The sequence below is a fragment of the Sinocyclocheilus rhinocerous genome, unplaced genomic scaffold (genome assembly GCF_001515625.1).
Source record: "Sinocyclocheilus rhinocerous isolate Xijiao unplaced genomic scaffold, SAMN03320098_v1.1 scaffold807, whole genome shotgun sequence".
Classification (NCBI taxonomy): Eukaryota; Metazoa; Chordata; class Actinopteri; order Cypriniformes; family Cyprinidae; genus Sinocyclocheilus; species Sinocyclocheilus rhinocerous.
Window position 1 is genome coordinate 1,216,379 of NW_015650326.1, and position 16,909 is coordinate 1,233,287.

Here is a 16,909-nt window from a genome sequence, read left to right on the forward strand (position 1 = left end):
CAGCATAATTGAAAACTTAGTTTGAGACTTCTTCAAGGTAAAAACATGGGTAAATTAGCATTAGCTTTCCCCTCGGATGAGTGAGCATACTGTACGAAACACGTCACCTTCCTATTACTGCACCGAGATCTACAGTTGTTAGACACATAGATGTGAAGCTGCAAACAGTGGATGAGAAAATAACCTGCTAAAAGAAAATATTTAAATCTGAAAAAAAAAAAGAAAAAAGTTTCAGTTTCCCATTAGGACAGAGATGTGAGGTGAATGTTGTAATGTGGCTATTTTGTATCCTGTTTTACGAAATATGTTTTATATTACGTATGGGTGAGTATACTGCACTTCAAAAGTTTCTTAAAACTAATATGTAATCCCACATTAACTGTTTTCTGTCAACAGCTGTACACAAATGACTTGACCAAGGAGTTTATACAGCCTGAGGAAATGTGGTTGTGAAGGCATGTTAATATTTCTTCTCTTTCACACCACTGTCTATCTAAATGCATGATGACATATTTTTAATATAACATTCATGCACATTTTTTATAAAAAAATAAAAAATAAAAAATAAAAAAAGTATATATATATATACACTCTAAAAAATGCTGGGTTAAATACAACCTAGTGCTGGGTAAAATAGGGACGGTTAAACATTTAACCCAACCGCTGGGTCAAAACAACCCAATTGCTGGGTTTGTCCCTATTTTACCCAGCACTGGGTTGTATTTAACCCAGCATTTTTTAGAGTGTAGGCCTATTTATTTATATAGAAGGAAAATATATAAGAATAAAACTCATTGTGGATTTAAAGGAGTGTTTTTGCTCTTTTCCAGCCTAGAATGCTTCTAATTTTGTTGTCATAGGTAATTATGACCAATTTTTGCGCTAAAGACTTACTTGCACATTCAAAATGTCCACCAGCCTCTTTTTAGTCTTTTTAATCATAATTTATAATGTGTTTATATGTGTTTATCTCCTGACTTGTGCTTTATCTCAGTGTTCTTTTGAAAATATATTTTGAAATATTCCAGGTAACTTGTTATTGAGCAATTTACAAATGCAGTTCACACATCTAAATAAGCTATTTTATGATGGTAATGTCAATTTTTCCTTTCTCTTTGGAGTGTTACAAGCTCTTGGTGCTCCACCCCAAAATGATAATTTTGTTATTAATCACTTACACCCATGTCGTTCTAAAACCGTAAAAGCTTTGTTCGTCTTCGGAACACAATTTAAGATATTTTGGATGAAAACCGGGAGGCTTGTGACTGTCCCATAGACTGCCAAGTAAAATACACTGTCAAGGTCCAGAAAAGTATGAAAAGCATCGTCAGAATAGTCCATCTGCCATCAGTGGTTCAACCGTAAACATGGGGGTAAGTGATTAATGACAAAATTTTCATTTTGGGGTGGAGTATCCCTTTAAAGTCAATGGAACACAACCACATGACCTCATGGCCTGGATGGAGACTGAAGACCGGCCGATTGGTTCTTGTACGAGAATCCGTTCCGCGTTTTGCAGAAATTCTGTGCGTGAAAAAAAAGTCGCCTCACCTGCTGAGCGCTCCAACGTATCACTCCGCAGAGTCAGTTTATATTATTTTTATTTTGCACTGGCGTTTGTGAAACCGCCATTATGTTATTTAAAAATACATTCTAGTCTTATTATGAAGGATAACGGCATTCACTTCTAAATGAGAAGGTGTCATTCCTCTGAGTGCCGTGTTTAATGCTGTGGCACTATTTATCATGGTGTCGCTCGCAGGGCGTGATTCGGTTACACTCAAATATGGCTACCATGGAGTCAAAGCTACAACTTTAATATTTGTACCAATGCAGAAATGTAACGTTTTACGTTATTCTCCGTTCTACAGTCGCGTCCAATAATCGTTTTTTGCTTGTACAAATTGTGAATACCCAGGAAAGGAGATCATCTCGACGTGTTTAGCGTTAATAAAAGCCTATTGCTCGAAATTGCAGCTTGCTCCGCGAGTTGATCGAAATCGTCAGGCTTGAAAGCGAAATCTGCTTTCGGTTTTCCCTCATTCGAGGATATTTTGGGCTGTATTTTCTCGAATGTGGCCAGGGCTCGGCTCCTGTCATCTCCTCGCAGGAGCTCAGATAGCGGTCGGTATGGCTTGTTTTCGGATGAGGGATGTAACCCGCGAGGATTTGGCGATGTGGGATGAAGCGGAATAAAGAAAAGTGATCCGCTCAAACCGAAGGAAAGCGGGTGCTTTCTGCCTATGGATTACACATTGCAGATTTTCCGCACATAAAAGTGGATTTTACTGGAATACGTGTACAGAATCGCAGAAGATATCGCTTTGTCACGCTGGCTTATTTTCCCTGAGGAATAGTGGTGTATTCCTCCCCAACCCCCCCAGCGCCACAAACACTAAACAAAAGTACTATAAGTCACGTATATGACGGTTCATGTCATGAAGGAAATAAATAAAAATTGCTAGGGTCGAAGAGGTAAGTAAATATCGATCGACGAGTGTGTTGTGTGTGTTTCTCGCCAATATTTGCGAGCGCTTTTGTCGTTTCTGTCGCCTTTCTGCACGCGAACACTTCATTTCGACCGAGTGTGCAGCTGTTCTTCATCTTATATTCTCGCTAACCTCCTTATTTACTATAAAAACCATCAAAGTACGGCTAAAAACGCCCTGCATCTTTAGTGTCCACTGCCTTTAATTGGCCGTTATATGATTCCCGCTTGGATAGGCGACTTCAGGCTTGAGTAACGTTCACAAGTTAATCAGACGGGCTGCAAGGCCTCTACTGTATCCACTTATAGCCTTTCTTGCGCATTTACAGTCATATTTCCACTCTCACACCACTTGGCATGCGATTATCATCATAAATGCTGCGTCTCTGGAGAGCAGAGATACTTGGCGTGCAGGTAGGTTTAGCCTTTGGACTCCCTAAAGAGTTCAAATCCGACTCTCTCCTTCAGAGTAGTGTTTTTCCCGTTTTATAAAAAATATTAAGTATGGAAAACGTTGGAGTATTTCATGGCATGATGGTATTATTGGCACCCTGCGTATATAAGGTTTTGAAACAAAGCTCTGGAGACAACTGAACAAAGGCAAAAAGCTGGACATGCCCCCCTCATGTGAAGAAGCACTTGCTTTGTGTGCTTCTGTTGTTTCACCAAGGCTGTCCCTCTGGTTCCTGCATGTGTTGTGATATCAAATCATTTCCAGTATATCTTTTTGTGAGGTATGCATTGTACGTACCTTATGAATGGTGTTCAAAAGTATTCGTGCATTTGATTGACTCACTCTCTAGTTAACTTCAAAAGAAGTCCTGTATACATGGCTGATTGAATGCTACTTCATCATTTCATAGATAGATGGAGACATTAGAGATCCAAATGGCATAGCTAGATGGATAGATAGGTCTTTATTGAACCTCATTGGGAAATTAGGGTACAAACAGTAGGCCCTCTAACCCTATTGTTAAGTTAAGTTGATTTGAGTATTATATTAAATAACTTTTTACTTGAATTTAACCATTTAGGTTAGTTGTTACCACATCAAGTACATTTAGTTTTATAGAGTTTATGTAGATTGTTATTGAGCCCAATGGGAAATGCAGGTGCAAAATCGCAGCAGTATCAAATGTAGACGGCAAAGATACACAAATATACATTAATGCATTTTAAACACAAATCTAGTTAACTTCAAAAGAAGTCCTGTATACATGGCTGATTGAATGCTACTTCATCATTTCATAGATAGATGGAGACATTAGAGATCCAAATGGCATAGCTAGATGGATAGGTCTTTATTGAACCTCATTGGGAAATTAGGGTACACACAGTAGGCCCTCTAACCCTATTGTTAAGTTAAGTTGATTTGAGTATTATATTAAATAACTTTTTACTTGAATTTAACCATTTAGGTTAGTTGTTACCACATCAAGTACATTTAGTTTTATAGAGTTTATGTAGATTGTTATTGAGCCCAATGGGAAATGCAGGTGCAAAATCGCAGCAGTATCAAATGTAGACGGCAAAGATACACAAATATACATTAATGCATTTTAAACACAAATATAATGTACATGTGAATGCATTAGCTGGTGCTGCTACCATGTTGTGTTAGAAAAACCTGTTTATGATCAATGTCATTACATCTGACTAAAACTTAAGTGAAAACTTTAAATTGCATGTAGAGATACAAAAATGTAACTAATTGTCGTAAAATGAATCCATTGAGGTTAATGATAATTATGAAGCAGCGTTATTCTGTACATGCAGAGTGAATAGAGGGAAAGATTCAAAGGTCTGTATCCTTTTGTAACCTTTACAAATAACTTATTTAGTTTTTTTAATGTATTTTTAATACCTCTTGAGAGGTTTGGAAATCCTTTGCACTTGCAAGGCTGATGCAGATGTTAACCACGGGCTGATGTTTGCTATGAACTCTGCAGATGTATTGTGTTAGAATAGTTTTAAAAGACACCTTTAAACCCTTGTCATTATACGTCAGGTCCATATGCTGATATTTTCTCCTGTTAAAGACCTCATGAAATCAGAATTGGAGTTTTGCGACTTTTTAGTTCATGTCTCATTTATTTTAAGTTGACAAACTAAATGCAGCGGATGTATGCAGTTTTTTTTTCTTCTGTGAAAAAGAACTGAAAATATTGATGAGTCATCTTGCACTCAGGGGCGTAAACAAATGTTTATCCAATCAAATGCTCTCTAGAATGATAATGTCCCTCCCCCAATATAGCCTTTTTCTAGCAATAGCATGTAGCAGCTCATGCGTCTCAGCTGTGATGTAAACTAAAGCCTTCTGGCTAGGGCTGGACGATATGGCCAAAATTGCGATATATTTCTTAATTTCGGTCGATACGATATAATTCCGATATCGATATGAACACTATTTATCTGAAATATGGCTGTTTAAAAATAGGAGATAGTTTCTTCGATTCGTTCTCCCCAGCTTCCTGTTTCAGTAGGAAATCAACACGAAAGAAAAATGCTTTCACCAAGTCATTTCATGAGGTCTTTAAACCGCTACCACAGACATTGTGTACGTATGCACTAATAGCAATGCACACAGCCTCATTGAAGGCTTAACTCAACCATGTGAGGTCTAATTGTTTACTCAAGGCAGGATACAATGAGAGCAGCCCAGGGAGGGATCCCACGTAGTTCCCGGAAAAGACAGCATCCCGTTGGCAGTATGCCTTGTCAGCTGAGTGGACAGGATGGCAGAAGCACCACGCAGAGCAGGCGCAAGGGTCAGCACTGGGGATCCAGCAGAGCAGCGACTAACAATGTGCACAACATTCAGAAAGAATACAAAAACATGACCGAAACTTGGTCTGTCACCTACAACTGTGTTGTGTTTACTCTTTATTGGAGCATAGAGACCCATGTACATCATGCTGTGCTAATATGTCACAAGATAAAAATGATTATTTATAGATAGATTAATTTATAGATCGATTTCCCATCATTTCAAGAACTGAACTTCCTTTTAAAAAAATCACATAACTCTTTTAAATTGAGTGAAAAATTTGAAGTGTGTTGGTTTTTGCTCTGGTATCAAACGTAACAACTAAACAGCGTTGTGAGGATTGTTTATATTGGAATTAATAAAGTGTGCTAACACTTATTTTGACTAATTTTCATGGTGGTTCAGTTGAGAGTTGGACTCCGTATTATGAGCAAATCATATGAGCTTATTAAAATATTTTAGTACTAAGCTCGGGGATTATTTTGTCCTCTGGCGTTACCAGTGTTTAATAAAAATAGAATTAAAACCTCACTGGTTGGAGAATGTTGTGTTTTAAAACTTGCCGCGTTGAAAGCGTTCCTGGAAATGTAGCATTTTGTAGCATCATTATTTTTGTGAAACTAATATATTACTTGTACATAATTTTTCTCACAGAATGTCATCAGAGGAGAAAAGTCTAGACCCCTCTGACAAAGGACCCTCGCCACCTCCTAGCAGCTCTGGGGCCACTCCCACTGGAAGTCCGGCCCCCACAGATAAGCGGCCCCGGGGCCGCCCTCGCAAGGACGTGTTATCCACAGCAACACCGCTTCAGTCTGTGCCCAGACAGAGAAAGAAGTAAGTTCAATTAAACTTCGAAATTGCTGTCATTATTGAATAAAATTGGAAGTCTAAATGTCTTAAAAAAATGAGGATTATTGGTCTTAAAAATGAAGAATAGTGTTAGTACTGTATATTCTTATTAAATTAATCCTATTGGTCAAACTCTATGGCTGATGATACACCGGGGCAACTTTTTGAGCAATATTGCTGGGCAACTTTGGTTATGGGCAACCAGGTTATACACAGGGCCCATGACCAATCTTAAGTATCCAGATAGGTCTATTTTCAGTGAGAAAGTACCCAAGCAACACTGCTCAAAAAAAGTTGCCCCGTGTATCATCAACCTTTGTCTAAGCTGGAAGCAATGTAAACTGGATGCTGTCAACATTGATGACATGAAAGCTGCATGTCACCTCAAAATGTTCACCAACAACAGACCAATCAGTTACGTGTTTGTGGTTGGACTTCAGCAAATTTATTTCCCATTTTATTTTAAAATGGATGTCCATTGGTGTAAAATAATGTGTTGTTTTCTAGGGCTGCACGATAAATCGCATGCGATATTTAATGCGCATCTTGTCAGTAAAGACGCTTCTGTAATCAGCGGTAAATCTCCATCACGTGCGTGCTTTCACATGAAGCAGCATTTACTACACAGAGCCGTTGTTCACAGGCAAGCTGCACAACACCACGTTGTCTTTTATGCTCACCAAGGCTGCATTTATTTGATAAAAAGTACAATAAAACTGTAATATTATAAAATATTATTAACATTTAAAATAACCGTTTTTTTTTTCTTTCTATTTTTATTTTAATACATTTTAAAATGTAATTTATTCCTGTGATGCAAAGCTGAATTTTCTGCATCATTACTCTTCTCATCATTAGTCTTCAGTGTCACATGATCCTTCAGAAATCATTCCGATATGCTGATTTGGTGCACAAGAAACATTTCTGATTCATATTAATGTTAACAATTTTGCTGCTTAATAATGTTGTGGAAACCATGATACTTTTTTTAAAATAGATATTGAAATTGAAATCTTTTGTAACATAATAAATTTATATATGTAAAAAAAAAAATGTACATACCCCAAACTTTTGAATGGTAGTGTAATATAGAATTAATTAATATATTGAATTCATAATATGGAATTTGCAGCTCTGCTTATATCAGCTATTTAACATCAACATTTAAATGCATATCATACCAAATATTCAAATATAAGAGTCTTGTAAAACTTAAAGGGATAGTTCACCCAAAAATTTTAATTACTCCATTATTTACTCACCCTCAAGCCATCCTAGGTGTATATGACTTTCTTCTTTCAGATGAATGCAATCGGAGTTATATTAAAAAATGTCCTGGCTCTTCCAAGCTTTACAATGGCAGTGAATGGGTGGTATTATTCAATAGTCCAATAGAAGTCCAATAAACTGCGCCCATCCATCATAAAAAAGTGTCCCACATGGCTCCGGGGGTAAATAAAGACCTCCTGAAGCGAATTGATAAGTTTTTGAAAGAACAATATCCATATTTAAAACTTTATAAACTGTAATCTCTAGCTTCCGCTAACTGTCGTGCGTGCGTTCACGAGAGAGTGGCATTCCAGCGGATGATGTAGGATGTAGGCGTAGCGTAAGCTCCGGTGAGAAGTGACGAATGTGGAAGCGCAACGGAGAGAGCAAAACAAAACCTGGTCACAAATTAGAAGTACAAAATGAGGATTTGTAAAGGAAAATGTCAGAGGATTTCGATATAAGCCAAGAGACTGGTTTTCCTTTGCTTCCTTTTGCTCCTGTAAACAAACGTTGGTTCTCGCGAGACTGGCATATTCTCACAGGAGCTTATGCTACGCCTATGTCATCCGCTGGAACACCACTCTCATGAACGCGCGCACGACAGTTAGCGGAAGCTAGAGATTACGGTTTATAACATTTTAAATATGGATATTTTTCTTACAAAAACGTATTGATTCGCTTCAGGAGGTCTTTATTAACCCCCCGGAGCCATGTGAGGTACTTTTTATGATGGATGTGCACAGTTTATTGGATTTCTATTGAATATCACCACCCATTCACTGCGATTACCAGGATATTTTTAATATAACTCCAACTGTATTGGTCTGAAAGAAGAATGTCATATACACCTTAGGATGGCTTGAGGGTGAGTAAATTATGGGGTAATTTTCTTTTTTGGGGGAACTATCCCTTTAAGTCTTTCATGATGTAAAGATGCCAGGACTTTTGCTTGGTGTCCATCAACTTCCTAATTAAAAAAAAAAGTGTAAATTATTTGTAAATTTGGGTTTATTTGTATATTTTTGTGTTTGTAATTTTTTTTTTTTTTTACTATGCATATTATTTCAAAGCATTTCTACAGAAAATCATATCTCAGTGATCTGAATGTCATCAATTCTTGACGAAAACATGACCTTTGTGAAGTATTTAATCGAACACTTATTAGACATTATAATTCATGGTTTTGTAATATATTAAGAATTGGGTTAAATTTCCTACAAAAATCAAAGTCAATATGAAATTAATAGTACCTTACCTTTCCTGTGGAAAAGCTGCAACCATGATGCTAGGGGTGTTGTGGGTGGTTGCTATGCGGTTGCTAAGGTAATTTGAGGCTGTAGGTTCGCAGTGTTGTGGTTGCTTACTAGCCCAAGACAACAGATCCAAACCCAAGTATGATATTCCATTCAGTGTAATCTGGGTTTTTTTCACCCATCTTATCATCTGCCAAGAAGTCTGAATGCTTAGAAAAATAACGGCATTCCTCTCCTCATCAAGCCACGTGGTTTGAGGTGTCATTCAAGTCTGTATCACAAACAGTGCTTGACCAATTACACATTTAATATTTAGTATTATATGTTGGTTGAAATCCTTAATTGTTAATGATAGCAATAGTGCTGCTTGCCTTGGCAAACACAGCTAATAAAAGAATTCTTCAGTTTGTTGTTTTACAGTCCCTTTTGTTGCTTGCTTTAGCCTACATCTTCAGTTTAGTGGGTCTCTAAGGGTTCGATTGAATTTGATCGCATATTTTTGAAGGTAACCATTGGGTCTGTTTGCATCACATTTGAAATCCATTCCATAAAACTCCACTCCAGGATTTATACCAAAATCCTGTGTTGGCTCTACTTTCTACTTTTCTCTTTCATTCTATGGTGGGATCATGGGGATAAGTTATAGGTCTCTGGGCTTGGGGGTTGGGTGCCGAGCACGTCTAAATGGGCCATGCATTACTGTGTTCTAACTCTTTTCGTTTTGCGAACACATAGACCAGTACCTATGTGTATATATGCACAAAAATACCAAGTTTTAAATGTCTGTGTTGAATGACGATTTTTATTTTACCTGTGACATTTAACGCTTTGCAGAGCCAACACAGGGTTTTAAAACAAACAACGTCAGCATTACGTAGTGACACATGACTGGCAATTGCAGGTGGAGGCTAAATGACATCATACCTGTCAGGCTATGATGTTATTCCTGAATGAGACTAAGGTCTAGTATTTAAACGTAATTTAAATCAGCCATTAAAATTTTCATGATGCCATATTCTTCATTCAGTTTTATTCTCGTTGAATACCGTTTCACCAAATCCCATTATGGAAGTAAAATGGTTTGCGAATGGCATTTTTAATGTTGAAATTAAATGAATATCATTTATGAGTTTAGCGGACACTTTTATCCAAGGGGATTCACATTGCATTCATGCATTCTTTTGGAATCGAACCCATGACCGCGGTGTTGCTAATGCTAGCGCCATGCTCTACTGTTTGAGCTACAGAAAAGCTGTTCAAATATTGTTCCGTTTGTTCGTTGACATCAATAAAGACCATTCATAAGTAGGACATTTTCATGTTTCCTCATCCAGACAGAGTTGATGTTTGGCTGTCTGGGAATCGTGATTACATATTTAATCTTCTGTCTACTACAGAGCCATCTTGGGTTTGGGCGTTAACACAATTCATTCTGTGGTGCCTCCATCCAACCAGTTTGAATAGCTGAAGATGTACTCTAAAGGTATACGGTCCAAATCAATCGAAACTGAAGTGCATTATGAATGAACCTGTCTGAACAATATTAGCTTCATTGTGTGGCATATAGGGATGTGCTAAATTAGCATGTTTGTGTTATATGTGTGCTAAATGATTTTCCCATTGGCTACCTTGGTGCTCAGCTTACAAACGTCTTTGTCCTCTGACAAGTAATATTTGAACTAGATACATTAAGCTCAGACTCCAGTCTTTGTTTACTTACTCATATGAGCTCATGCAAATGGTTGGCCATATTTACAGGCAATAAATGTTTCAACAGTGAAGCTGTATTTAGCGTTTTTGTTTAAAAATACATATTTGTCCCTATGATAATGGGATTATTTTGCTCAATTATTATCTTGTTACGAACAGATACCTCATCATCATTTTGTCGCTCACAGTATGAGATGAGCCAGTGGCACAAAAACGTAAACACATTGTGATTTTGTTCTTCCTATTTTTATTTTGGTGGTTTTTAGGGGGAAAAAAAAGTTTCAGTATGTATCAGTTGGTTGTAGTTCCTAATAAAGAGAAGATATACTGGCATGAAATTCTACAAAGACCATTTTTACTTGCATTTGGCAATGTTCAAGTTAATTTATATCAGCTCTTTTGAGATTATCAGCATCAACCGATAGGTTTTCCTGCTTGGTTGATTAACAACAATGTAATTTACTGAAAGCTTGACAAAATGTGAATAATACACATTTTCTGTTTTCATTTATATTGTTAATTTTTAGTTAATATTGTATACATATTTTATATAACTGTGCATAAATATGTTTATTTTAGTTCAGTAAATTGTTTTATGTTATTATTATAAGTATTATAATTTTATTGCATTTTTTTATTTGGTTGTATGTTAATATTTTATATATGTTGATTTGGCCTACAGATAGACCTGAGAAATGAGATTAAAAAAAATATTTTACTTTAAATAAATCTGGGTGAAATAATGTTCCATTGTCATTCAGTAAACATTTTGTTTATTTATGTAAAAATTAAACGACATGTTTATTCTGACATGTACTTATTAAAATATATAAAAGAAAAAATGATCATATTAAATTTTTATATATTTTAAAGGATTAAAAATGCCATGCCAACAAATGGGTAAAACCCAGTGGATTGAAGGATAGTGGCAAAGACTGATAAAGATTTTTTAAAAGATTACATTTAATTAGTTTTTTGCGCATTTGTGGGCCGGATGTGTAGAAATGGATGTTTGGCTGTAGATGGATATGTGCTTGTTAGCTGGTTCTCAATTGGTGGATCGTGATGAGAATGGCTCCCAGGTCTGTTTTATTAGAGTTGCAGACAATAGGACTACGCGATATGTTATAGGATTGGGAATATGTGTGGACTGAGAATAAGATTTAGATTTTTTTTTACGGAGTGTATTCCGTCACACTGTGAAGAAACCTGGGTTGTTGTTCTGCACACATCGCATGCCTGTTTTAATGATCTGAATAAATATAATCATCATAATGGGTTTAAATGATTAACCTGATTTATTTGAATAACTAGATAATAGTTGACTTTTCTTCTCTATTAGTCTGCTGTGCATTTTGTGGCAGTACTTAACAGTGTCTCTAATACCAGGACATGAAAGTTCACATTTGAAAGACTTAACAATATTCATTTTAATGACTGATTTTTATTGTATATGGACAGTTATCATATATATATGTAGAGGAATCTCATGTAAACATGTGCAGGTCATATACCACCTCAAAACAACCAAAATAAAATTACATTTAAGTAATACAAATTAAATAAAAATGTTACTTTCTCATTAGATTCTCAATGCTGTAATACACATTTTATTTATTTATGCAAAATATATATATATTTTTTTTCTTTTGATTTTGAATTAAAATATCTATATAATGTTTGGTCAGATAGATTTAACCATATAATATTTTTGGAAATTTTTATTCATTATAAAAGTAGGAGATGGTCCATTAACCAAAAATAAATAATAATAATAATAATAAACGGGAGAAACCATGTTGGAAAATGAGCCTATTTTCAAAAATAGTGGAGTGTTTCTTTTAAATGTTATATTTTTTTATTCTGAGGTGGAAATGGAAATGCACTTCCATTTAACAGTGCACAAAAGCTTTTTTCTTACTCGGCCTCTGAAATGAATTTCCTTCTCACCCAACATCTCCAAGCCCTCTTATTTTTCATCACTTGACACCTAGAGACCATTTTCTGCTTTTCTGGTTAGACTGTTATTTTCCTTTCAAGATGCATGTGTCCAGCAAAGCTTTAATCCCATAAATGGTTTTTATTTCATTGTATATAATTGTTCAGGCTTTTAAATTCGAGTAAAAATGCTAATTAATGTGAAATTACATCTCACGCAAACCACATGATGAAGCACACTGCTCAAATGCTCACATATGCTGTGAACAGACCAAACCTGATCTGACTGGACGCTGCCTGTGCGAATGAGTCCCCAAGAAGATCAAACCCGGTTGAGTGTGCAATCTAGGTTTGAGTGGCGACACCAGAGCAGGGTTGTGCATCCGCCCTCAGGGCTTCTGAGTAAATGAGGAAATGACATCTTCATGATGCTCGTGCATTGAACAGAAGCTTTAATGAGAGGTCTCGCTCCCGTTACTTCCCCTTCAGTGCACGTATACAAATGTGCCCACACACAAACATGGCCGCCCCACCCAGGGCCAGCGGACACTCGCTTTGGAATCAGCGACAGCTGGGACTGTATTTAACTAATTCAACCAGTCTTCCCTGAAGCAAGCGTGCTAATAAATGTCTCTTTCTCAGGAATCGGGGGCGAGGGAAAGCTCTGGTGGAGGATGAAGACAGCACAGATGGAATGGAGACTGCAGAAACAGGAAGCACACAGGAGACAGGTAACTGCAGCCTTGTCTAACTTTCACCCTGGCTTGCTTTGCCTCTCTTTTCTTCTCTCCTCCCCCACATATACCCTCTTTAAATGTCTTTTCCCACTGCTCTGGGTTTCCTGTGTCAGTCTTTTCTTTTCAGCTGTCACATCCCCCTTCCTCAAGAGTCAGAGAGCGAGGCCGCCTCTCCTCTGAGGCAGTTCCACTGATAAACAAAATCACAATGTGGAGCCCAGAATTGATTTTCTTTCCCAGCTGCGCAGTCAATCTAACTCAAACCTCAGCCGGCCGAGGAGGAGCTTTCGAGAGGCTCGGCCGTCCACACTCCTTGAGCAGGATTGATGAGATTTTCGCCCGTCTCCACATGGCTCCGCTCTCTAGCTCTAATTGAAAGGATTTGACTCCAGCCACAGCCTTTCTGTTCTGGAGTCAGCCCAGCACCTCTCAAAGCATGTGATTGAGATTCGCAGCAGCCGGTGGAAGCTAATGCCCGCTGAAAGCCTTTTAAAATCACATCTTCCTCTCATTTTCTCTGCCCTTTTGCCTGCTCGTGGCTCGTGGCCTTCTGTTGACGGTATGATGTACGTTCTGGTTCACAAGCAGGTGAATTACTTGTTTTGGTTACAGTTGAGTTTATATTATTTAGCTTTAGAGGGGTTTTTGTGAAGCCATCAATATTATTGTTTTTCATTCTTACTCCTAACTCTTAAGTGTTGTCACCTCACTAGTGCAGCAATGTTTTTTTTTTTTTGGGTTGTTTAGAAGAGATGTGCTGTTCTTTTGTCATCATTATGAAATCATTCAAATTAAACAGACATTATTATCTACAAGAAAAAATATTAATTTAATTAAATTACCATAAGTTATATATTTTCAAATTAGGCTAACAGTCAAAGTTTGGGGGTTGGTAAGATTTTCAAATGATTTTGAAAGAAGTCTCTTCTGCTCACCAAAGCTGCATATATCTGATCAAAGAATACAGTAAAAACAATAATATTGTGAAACATTATTGCAATTTAAAATAACTGCTTTCTATTTGAATATATTTTAAAATGTAATTTATTTCTGTGATGCAAAGCTGAATTTGCAGCATCATTTACTCCAGTCTTCAGTGTCACATGATCTTCAGAAATCATTCTAATATTCTGATTTAACAAATATTTTACTTATTTTTGTTGTTATTTTGCTGAAAATATTTCTTATTATCAATGTTGAAAACAGTTGTGCTGCTTAATAATTTTTAGGAACTATGATAAAAAAAAATGTAATTGAAGAACAAAAAATTTATTTGAAATAGAAATCTTTTGTAGCATTATACATGTATATACATACTGCCCCTTTTGATCAATTTAAGGCATCCTTGCTGGATAAAAGTATAAAAAAAAGTTTTTTTTAAAAATCATACTGACCCTAAACATTGAACTGTATTGTATATAACAGAGTAAAAATAGTAATGCAAAACATCTAGTAATATAAAAAATGTCATGTTAGGGACTTTAATCTGGGAATTATTTTTGAGTTGATAAATGTCAATTCATTCAACTGATTTCGTATAATGAATATAATAACTCTCTAATGCCACATCAGTGAGAGAGGACTGTATAAAAGAGTTGTAAAGTCACAGTACAATGTGTCTTGTTACTGGAAAAGCTATGCAAAATCCGGCGGACTTTTGACAGCTTCATGGCTTTAGTTAAAACTACAGCTTTTACTTCTGCATTTTGGTATCACCAACCCACTGACAGTCGGATCAAGCCCAGTGTGTGTTGAAGTTTCCCTAGCTTTTAGCAAAATTTAATGCCACAGACCTTTTCTCTCTTTTTTTCAGTCACGTAGCACAAATTAAAAAGAAATAATTGTCTTTCTACTGCATGGACAGCCAAGTTTTATCAAAATCCCATCTTGCCAGTGGTGAATTACACCTTCAGGTGTCACTACTTTTAGTTACTCCCCAATGCTGCAGGAACCCACAACATTTAGCATCATCATGAATGCAAATTTATTTTGCTTTAACCTGAAGTAGTAATATTGGAAGAATACAATCTGCTTTTGTATTTATTTGCAATATAGACCATTACTCACTGTTGAATTAGTTGAAACTGTCATAGTAGTTTCTGCATTGGTTCTGTGAAGCCTGCATGGAGCTGTAATAACCAGGTGAATTGTCCTGACACTACAGGAGAGCTGGCATTGCCTTTGAATTTCAAGTCACTTTCACCTTCAGGGCTCCAGACTAACATTTGAGAGCAGTGGCACCAGCGCCACTAAGTTCTACGGATGGTGGCACCAGGAGCAGATTTGGTAGCGCTGGGGGTGGTGTGTGGGAGTATTAAAATATAGATAATTTAATCATAAAATTACTATTGTTTTGCAAGTGCAGTTACTAATAATAGTTCATGTTCATTTCTTGTTTTTCTTTTGTTTATTGTTTATACAGATTTGACAGTAAAGCACTAAGCTTGAGTTAAGATGCATACAAAATTTACTTTTATTATCAACAGTAACGGGTGGAAAATCAAATTTTTATATAGAAAATGTATATAGGCTATTCCACTCTTATTAAATGTACCATTATTCTTCTAGTATATGGAACTGACCAACTTCAGTGATTATGTGTGATTTAGTAGCAAATTGAAGAAAAGTTTGTTTTTCAAGGTTTTGCCTGCTCGTGGCTCGTGGCCTTCTGTTGACGGTATGATGTACGTTCTGGTTCACAAGCAGGTGAATTACTTGTTTTGGTTACAGTTGAGTTTATATTATTTAGCTTTAGAGGGGTTTTTGTGAAGCCATCAATATTATTGTTTTTCATTCTTACTCCTAACTCTTAAGTGTTGTCACCTCACTAGTGCAGCAATGTTTTTTTTTTTTTGGGTTGTTTAGAAGAGATGTGCTGTTCTTTTGTCATCATTATGAAATCATTCAAATTAAACAGACATTATTATCTACAAGAAAAAATATTAATTTAATTAAATTACCATAAGTTATATATTTTCAAATTAGGCTAACAGTCAAAGTTTGGGGGTTGGTAAGATTTTCAAATGATTTTGAAAGAAGTCTCTTCTGCTCACCAAAGCTGCATATATCTGATCAAAGAATACAGTAAAAACAATAATATTGTGAAACATTATTGCAATTTAAAATAACTGCTTTCTATTTGAATATATTTTAAAATGTAATTTATTTCTGTGATGCAAAGCTGAATTTGCAGCATCATTTACTCCAGTCTTCAGTGTCACATGATCTTCAGAAATCATTCTAATATTCTGATTTAACAAATATTTTACTTATTTTTGTTGTTATTTTGCTGAAAATATTTCTTATTATCAATGTTGAAAACAGTTGTGCTGCTTAATAATTTTTAGGAACTATGATAAAAAAAAATGTAATTGAAGAACAAAAAATTTATTTGAAATAGAAATCTTTTGTAGCATTATACATGTATATACATACTGCCCCTTTTGATCAATTTAAGGCATCCTTGCTGGATAAAAGTATAAAAAAAAGTTTTTTTTAAAAATCATACTGACCCTAAACATTGAACTGTATTGTATATAACAGAGTAAAAATAGTAATGCAAAACATCTAGTAATATAAAAAATGTCATGTTAGGGACTTTAATCTGGGAATTATTTTTGAGTTGATAAATGTCAATTCATTCAACTGATTTCGTATAATGAATATAATAACTCTCTAATGCCACATCAGTGAGAGAGGACTGTATAAAAGAGTTGTAAAGTCACAGTACAATGTGTCTTGTTACTGGAAAAGCTATGCAAAATCCGGCGGACTTTTGACAGCTTCATGGCTTTAGTTAAAACTACAGCTTTTACTTCTGCATTTTGGTATCACCAACCCACTGACAGTCGGATCAAGCCCAGTGTGTGTTGAAGTTTCCCTAGCTTTTAGC

The 16,909-nt window shown here is 36.0% G+C and overlaps 1 protein-coding gene across 1 annotated transcript in view; it reads left to right on the plus strand.

Moving 5' to 3' along the window:
- The first annotated feature begins 1,794 nt into the window (after nt 1-1,794).
- The window catches only part of LOC107711680 (histone-lysine N-methyltransferase 2C-like), a 133,001-nt gene continuing 117,886 nt past the window's right edge, over nt 1,795-16,909 (plus strand). Inside the window, exons 1-3 of the mRNA XM_016516698.1 lie at nt 1,795-2,475; nt 5,910-6,092; nt 12,923-13,011. Of these exons, the coding sequence (XP_016372184.1) occupies nt 5,911-6,092; nt 12,923-13,011 (271 nt within the window). The 5' untranslated portion in view covers nt 1,795-2,475; nt 5,910. The remainder of the gene's footprint in view (nt 2,476-5,909; nt 6,093-12,922; nt 13,012-16,909) is intronic.